The 8,382-nt window shown below is 34.3% G+C and overlaps 1 protein-coding gene across 1 annotated transcript in view; it reads left to right on the forward strand.

The window, feature by feature from the left end:
- The window catches only part of LOC121371493 (protein O-mannosyl-transferase 2-like), a 39,067-nt gene extending 34,586 nt beyond the window's left edge, over positions 1-4,481 (forward strand). Inside the window, exon 20 of the mRNA XM_041497423.1 lies at positions 105-4,481. Coding sequence (XP_041353357.1) covers positions 105-210 — 106 coding nt within the window. The 3' untranslated portion in view covers positions 211-4,481. The remainder of the gene's footprint in view (positions 1-104) is intronic.
- Positions 4,482-8,382: the final 3,901 nt, after the last annotated feature.

The following is an 8,382-nucleotide window of genomic DNA, read 5'->3' on the forward strand; positions in this document are numbered from 1 at the left end:
CAACCATGCCTCATGCGAGCACTTTACCATATTTTTATGTAGAAATCTATTGGTGTTAATTCAGCAGGTATATGAAAATTGTGCCTTTTTTTTTTACCTTTCAGCTTTTATCTGTTTCATCCTCTGACATTTGGCATGTCTGGACCAATGGCCAATGATGAGACGAGTATGATGCATGGACTCAAATGGATGGAATCATGGGATATATAATTTAATCTCTCTCATTTTATTTGTTGTTATAACTACTAGACTAGTATACATTATAGTTTTACAGTCTGTTATGCAATTTTAAAAATGGACAGCAAAATAAATTAACATTATGGTACTACTACTTACTATGAACACTTAACTACGGGTTCACTAGTCATTATGTTTTAAATTACGTATCAGTGTGTTTAATTCCGGTATGTGTTTTCTTATTACTTTTTTAGTTAACTTAAAGCAATACACATGTATATGAAGTCATTTCTACTATGTGAAGAATTCTCTTTCTTTGACAATTCTGTACCATTTGAGGTGCAAAAACTTCATAAAACCGTCAGTATTTTTTCAGTAAAGCTGTATACTTAAAACTGCAGTCTAGTCATAAATGGTGTCATATATTTGATAGTTAAAGCTAAGAATTCTAGTCAGACGTTGATTCTTTACAGTTGCTTAATACAAAGATGTCTACACACTTTCTATTACATTATTAAAAATAAAGTAATTTCATACTTTACTCCATACTTCTCTTGATATAAATCGTTTTTGTAATGTGATTGAAGATTTAAAATGAAAAATAAAAATTTACTTCACATGGAAATTGAAGGAAATTGAATTTTATAAGTATTTTCATCCCATTATGAGTCTAGTAAGATCTCATAAGTGACAAGTATTTATTGTATCTTAGAAAGTAGTAAATTAATAGAATAGTGTTAGTAACTTATACTGAACTTCACGGTTTCTTCTTTGGTGTCCTAATTTGTGTTTTGATCAGTCATTCCGTCCTGATGTTCATTAAACAAGTTTTATGAATCAATGAATTAGGATTCCAATTTACTTCTGTGTTTATAACATCTGCTACATGACAGAAAAAAACATGGGCTGATTGTTGTGATTTTTTGGAGGATTTGATTTTGGGTTTTTCTTTTTAACATTAATGATGTATATATACAAACTTTAGCTATTAAGCTATGTTGTCAGAATGTTTCAGACAGAAGTCATGTCATGTATATATATCTATAAGTATTTTCTTAAATATGTATCACGAACAGATTATTTTGTGAACTACATTTATGTTAATAATACTGTAAGCACCTTTTGTGATATACATGTAAACAGATACTGTTATTTTACAATATCAGACTATACTGATGGAACAAAAAAGGAACATGCACGGATGCAGGATTTCTAAAGGGGGGAGGGGGGGGTTCAAATGTGATGACTCGTCTCCTTTTACACAGCGCGCCTCTTACAGCTGAACACATGCTCGAATTTACAAAAGGGGCAGTCTGACCCCTGGACCCCCCCCCCCCCCCCCTCCCCTGGATCCGCTACAGAGGAACACATGGTATTTGAGACCAACTTTAATTTACTACTAAAGTAGTTAAGCCGGTATAAAATAGAGAGATGCAATGTGAGACTGAATATCAGTCTTGTGGACTGACTGCCAGTAACACAGTTAAATTAACTTCCCGTTACACGTACTGTGGATGAGGGTTTTGGATACAGTCAAAATATTTTGTTGCGGTACTATTTATGTTTTCCTTTTTTTCTTTCCATCAGTATAGTTCACACAAGGCAGTGGACTGCATGATAGTATTTAATGATATATTTGATGATGAAATTATATGTACAACCATACTGCAATTTGTATGTGGGTTTGTTGGGTTTTTTACAACTTTTTCATTATACATGTATGTGAATGTTAAATGTTACTTTTTTGACATGTGTTGAATATGTTTATTCTCACAGGTTTGAGACTGCAGTCAAATTTGCTTTCAATTAGTACATGTAGCACTATGCACAATAAATTAATTATGCATAACATATGACATTCCATTGTATATGTAGCTTTATGTGTTTTATGGTTGTTCATTATTATTTTATGATAAGCTTTCTTAAAAAAATACAGTAGAATGTTGTTGGGTCGAACTCGTAAGGGTCGAATATGCCATAACGTTCAAACCAAAAACGAAGTCCCCAGTTACACTTACACAATGTTGACCGACTGGTTGGGTCAAACTACCCAATGGGTCAAACACTTTCTCAAGCACCATTGTAGTTCAAACCAATGGGATTCAACTGTATATTGCACACTTCATAAAAAATACCAGTATCCTTAGAAGAAATCCAAACTGAATGATGGGTAAATTGGCAAAATAATTATGTTTAAAGTGCAAGAAAATTTCAAATTAAAGACTTCTTTTTATGTTTGCATGATGCATGTGTTTGCCAGTTTACATGCTGTATTCATTTATAAATGTAGTGGATGGTTCCTTGATCATAAGCACCAGCATTATGCTTTTAGATTTAGATTAGCAATTCCTGCTCTAATATTTATTGGTTGTTCCTTGTAAACTTTAAAAGAATGTGAAATACCATGTAAATATTTGTCTAAATATATATTGTTATAAATTTTTGTTGGATTCAAAATACAGTGAAACCTCTTAAAACCAGACCGTCTGTAAACCAGAATTCTCTCAAAAACAGACGTTTGTTACGGTCCCTTTTTAAATATCTGTGCAGAAGAGAACCTCTCAAAACTGGATACCTCTTAAAACCGGACTATTTATTTGTTCCCGAGGTTGTCCAGTTTAGAGACGTTTCACTGTTGAACAATTTAACAAAAAAAGATGTGATGTACTTGTAGGGGCAAAACTAGGTATTGCAGATATTCTGTCCTATCCCTGTTAATATCACCAGACAATGACATAATATGTCTATGTAGCTAGTTGTTTGTGTTTTTCTCCAAGTCACAGCTTGAAAAAAATGTTTTAATTCAAAGTCACAAAGACGATAAATTTTAATAACAGCATGAGTAACATGTTTTAAACTGGTATCATTACAAGTTTGTTTATTAACAGATGATGTTATGTAGTATTTATTACCCAAACCAACTAAACATAAATACTTACAAACAAACATCCAATAATATTGATCAAATAACATCCTACTAACAGGTTAAGTGGTTGGGAGCAGGGTATTAAAAAAACTTTACACAATTTTATAGAGGGGTGAGTGCTCTTAGCATTGCAAATATTAATTGTGCAAACAGGAGTATACAAAATGCCAAATTTTGCATAGAGGTATCATTAAACAAAACAAACTTTAACTTTATATTATTGTTGGACAGCCCTTGTCAAAATAGAATAAACTAGGAACAGAGAAAAACAATTCAAGACTGCTTGGTAGCACAATAAAGGACTGGTCATAATATAAATAAGTGACCACTGAAATCGAAATTTTAAAATGAATGCACACAGCAGTTTAAACTGTTTTCCTGAAACAAAAATGTTTTAGTGAATCAAACCAAGCTGGATTTAAAAAATAAAATTTTAAAAAACAAAACATTTTTGTTTCAGGCAAACATATTTTCCCCTGTATTTGGCTTTAGAGCAGTGATTACCTGATGTGCTTAATTACTGCCAATACCCATTTATTAACCAAGTATTTCCAGACCAGATTGATGCCCCACATTATTAGTGTGACTGAGCCATCCTCATGATTTTCACAAGCACATCCATTATGTCAAGTATGGATCCACCATCCTTGCAAAATTTTAAAATATCCATGGGAAGACACACAAATGACTCCCTCTCTGTAGTATGTCACCTTTTTATAAGTATCTTGTTTTTTTATGTTTCACTCTCCAACTGGACTATATAGAGAATAATACATGAGTGGCCATTCGATACAATTTATCTCACGACGAGTTCTTTTAAAATGTATCTAATGAATGAAAGCGAGTTTGATACATTTTTAAACAACGAGTTTAAGAAAATGTTTTAATTATTGTATGCAAGATAGATATACATGTGACATATGATATCCTAACCCATCACGTTACAGCATTTATGATTTCATTTTTTTTGCAAATAGTTCTTTAGAACTGATGAACTGAAGAGAAATAAACTTGAATCTCCATTTTCTTTTAACAATTTCTTTAAAGTTGAAATTATAGTTTTCAAGTATTGAAACCAAAAGTTGTAACTGATTATGATTCCATAGCCTAGGTAATTTGCACTGGTCTGATTTGGATCTAATTTGCGAAGTATATGATCAGACAAATATCACATACATGTACCCAGTAGTGTTATTTTATGGGTAAGTTAGCTACCATGATAAATTTAAACATTAGATTAATTATAACAGTAATAACCTTGCATTTATTGTAGTATAATTTTGGAAAAAAGGATACTTAATTGTTTTGTAAAAGCTTAATATTTTTGTCGACAGCTATAGTATTGTCTTTACTTTTTAATATTAAATATTTTCTTGTATTTGTTTTGTTGACTTGTTATTTTACATGGGAAAAATCAGTATAAATTCCATGCACATGTAGGCCCACAGTCTCTAAAAAATACACATGGTGGGTTTTTTCTTTTCCACATTTTTGGAAGCCCTTAAATAAATATACTCTCCCAAAAATGTAACGCAAAAGTGGATTTTGTTTACACAGGAAATGTGTATTTAATGGCAGAACGGAAAAGAGCAGAATGTTTACGTTACACATATTCGTAGTTGACAGTTGTCGATGACATTTAAAGAGTAAAAGTTCAAGGTCATAAATTAATGGTAGGGGAGAGCGGGGATGGTTCAGGCAGTTTTTACCGAACCCTTTGTACAACTTGAGCAGTAGTATATATGGAGGTCAAACTGTTATTGTGGTAAAGCTTGACATCCCTGCTATATACAATTGTGCTGCTAAGCCATTGTGTTTAATACTGATCAAGATGGTTTTATACATTTTCAAAATGTCCGAGCCATCCCCTATAGTGGGAATACATCGGACAAATTATGCAGCATAGAACAGAATCTAATTTGATCTCCAATGAAAATTTTAATGAAAACTTAGTACATAATGTGTGATAATCTAGAAATGAACATTACTGAGATGATTTTTAACTGTTCAGTATGTGAATGTTCATAAAACGAAACATCAATTATAGCATGGAAGTCTCATAGTCATTTCACGAAACCTGGTATTTCAACGAATGTTTAGTCCACTGAATAACACACCAAATTTCAGGTATCCACTAAGTCTTTTATTGGCTACAGTTAATGGTTTTGGCAGTATGGCTTTTATTTGGTTTATATTTACAGCTGCTAGATCTTTAATATTTGGGAAAATGAAAGAATCAAGAACTTTTGCCGATTTTCTCAAATAAGAAATGTCAAAGTCATTGACTTCATTTTTGTTGCTAGTTATCTGCCCAATGTAGTGTATCTTCTTATCAAATTCAACTAGAACAAACTCCTCAATGTGTGGATCCCTGTCATTTGGCGTGTCATCATCCAGTGGCACTGTAAAATCCTCAGAGTATTCTGATTCATCATCAACAATATTGCTATCATGATCATCACATTTTTTCTTCTTTTGGAATAGGCACTTCTTCTTTAACTTCTTATTCCTCAATTTTTCTATTGCATTCCTTTCTGGTGTGTCTGTTGCAATAATGCATTTACCGCACTTTCGTCCCTTTTGGTTCTTTTTCTTTCTATTGGGAGCTTTAGGATAAACAGCAATATCATATTTCCAGGGATAATAACCCACTGGGTTTTCCTTTTATACCCTCTGGGCATTATTTTTCAAACATCAGTATGTGACAGAATGCTGTAAAAGACAGATAGAAATGTATTATTTAATGATACACTGCACATTTTAATTAGGCCTACAGTTTAATTAGACCTGACTTTCCCATGGGTAATATACGAGAGAATTAACCAACTGCTACCTTGCCATGGGTTACTATTTTTTTTTATTAGCAACAAAGTTTTTGTTGAAAATGCCATCCCTCAGACAGCACAGTACATACCACATCATTTATTACTACAGTAGTACAGTGTGAAACAAACCAATGCCCACTGAGGGATGGTTTGGACACCAAAGGGGTAGGTTCGTCCATCTGTCCGGAACTACCCCAGGATACTCCATCATATAAAAATGGAGGCACACACAAATATCACGGTGTAATGACATCAATGTTGCATGCTAAATATGTGTAAATGTATCTTTCAACATATATGATATTTGTATGTTCCTGAAATAGTTAGCTAACAAACAGTTACTTTCTTGGAATAAAAAAAATACATCAAAGTTGTACAAAATCCATACCTAAACAAATGCCACTCTTTACTTCATTTAAAACATGGTGTTAAGACAACTTCTGTTTTCAGCCAATCAGGTTCCAGGCGCGGATTTAGTAGGGGGCCCAAGGGGCCCGGGCCCCCCCCCCCCCCCTATTTTGGGGGTCAAGTTATTATTATTTTTTTAACTATTAGCATACACTAGAGTGGAATTACACAAAAATGCACTTATTTCCCAAGAGTCTTTAAATTATATTTTGTTCATGAAAATCGTCTTAAAGGGACATTCCTGATTTTGCTGCAATTTTTAAGATGGTATCGACCAACAGAGACTTTTTAATGATTGTAATTACATAACAAATATATGTTTCTGCATAAAATGTTACTGACTGTATATTAAACATGTTTCTGACTGCTTTAATATATTACTGAAACAACTGTTTCGATATTTCTTCCCATTTACCGGCAGCCGCAGTCAACGGAAAACCAGCCTAATATGGGAAGGAGAGATGATCACTTTAACTTTAAAAAAAAGAAGAGACCAGAGTTTATGAAATTTTGAAGATAACAAAAACAGTATGACAATACAAAAACATACGTTAATATAGCTATTTTGTAACTCAGATGCGAGGAAATCGCGTTTCAGGCCACTTAAATTTCAAAATTTCGCGGGTGAGCATGCCCCCGGACCCCCCTAGGAATCTCGGGCGCTTCGCGCCCTCGGACCCCCCCCCCCTATTTAAAAATCCTGGATCCGCACCTGGGTTCCTTGTATTAGCTGTCATTTAAGAGGAAGAGAGGATGTCCAGACCGTCCCTCTGTCCGAACCATTCCCGGTCTCCCCTATGTATTCAATATCTGGTGTGTTGTCCAGAACTGCCTGACATCTCCTTTCCATGGAAGCAATAAGATTACGAATTACACCTTGTGGAATGGTGGCCCACTCTGCCTGTAGTGTCAGTGCCAACTGTGGAAGATGTTGTGGTTGGTGCGACCTCTATCCAACACGTCTCAAACTGTTCTATGAGGTTCAAATCCATCGCATTTGAGGCCATACTCTGTCGACTTGACACCACTGACGTCGTAGTCGACAATGTTGTTAAGTCAGGTCGTCTGGCTCGAAAATCTGCCTTCCATAGTCGTCTGAGCCGATATCCTACGTAAACCTGGTATTGCGGATGCAGTAGAGGTTGCCGTGGTGGTCCTTTGCTGCAGATGAATTACCCGTATGTAGCGGTCCTAGACGGCAGTGGTCTGCTTGATATGGGAAGGTCACATGTCTGATGTTGCTGGAACCGATACCACAATCTTGATATGTTGCTTGGGGATACATGAAACGTCCGTGCTATGGCCGACCTGGATACGCCTACTTGTAAAGAAATCGTAGTAATAACGGCCCCAGTTCAAAAAGACCCTAAAAAAGTCAAATCAGCCTTTAAAGGGACATACCCTAGTTTTTAAACACTGAAGTATATATGTAACTATTATAGCCGTTTTTTTATAACTGAAATCATACTTTACTTAGATTTTATGGTTTAGATTATCAATTTCTGTACATTCGAAGTGTTTTTGATCATCCTGGTGTTTTTAACATCACAAAATACCTTTCTCATATTTTTAAAAATGCACGTGCGTCTGAGCAGTGTCAGTTATGGAGTCGAGTTTTAGCCTATTTTAGAAGGAATTTCACCATTTCAAAGTCACAGACTCATGTTTCATTGAATTGTAACTTTATCCAAATGTGTTATAGGTTTGTAGATTAACTAAACTTGGTGTTAATTTTAACGGGTTGAAACTAGGGTATGTCCCTTTAAGAAAAGTAAAAACGGCCAATGTGAAAAAGTCAACGGCTGTTAAGGAAAATCAAGACGGTCCTAAATATACGATATTAATACTTTACGGTATGAAGCCGATGAGTAAAGATATACGTCGTACCAAACATTTGGTGAAATCTTTATATATATTAAAAAAAAAAAAAAACCACCTTCATTTTATTTGGGGGGGGGGGGGGTTCACTACACGTTTACTAAAGTATATAATTATTATTGTTATTTTAAATGTAAATAATCATTTATATACTTAGATTTGTTTGAC

The sequence above is a fragment of the Gigantopelta aegis genome, chromosome 4 (genome assembly GCF_016097555.1).
Source record: "Gigantopelta aegis isolate Gae_Host chromosome 4, Gae_host_genome, whole genome shotgun sequence".
NCBI classification, from domain to species: Eukaryota; Metazoa; Mollusca; class Gastropoda; order Neomphalida; family Peltospiridae; genus Gigantopelta; species Gigantopelta aegis.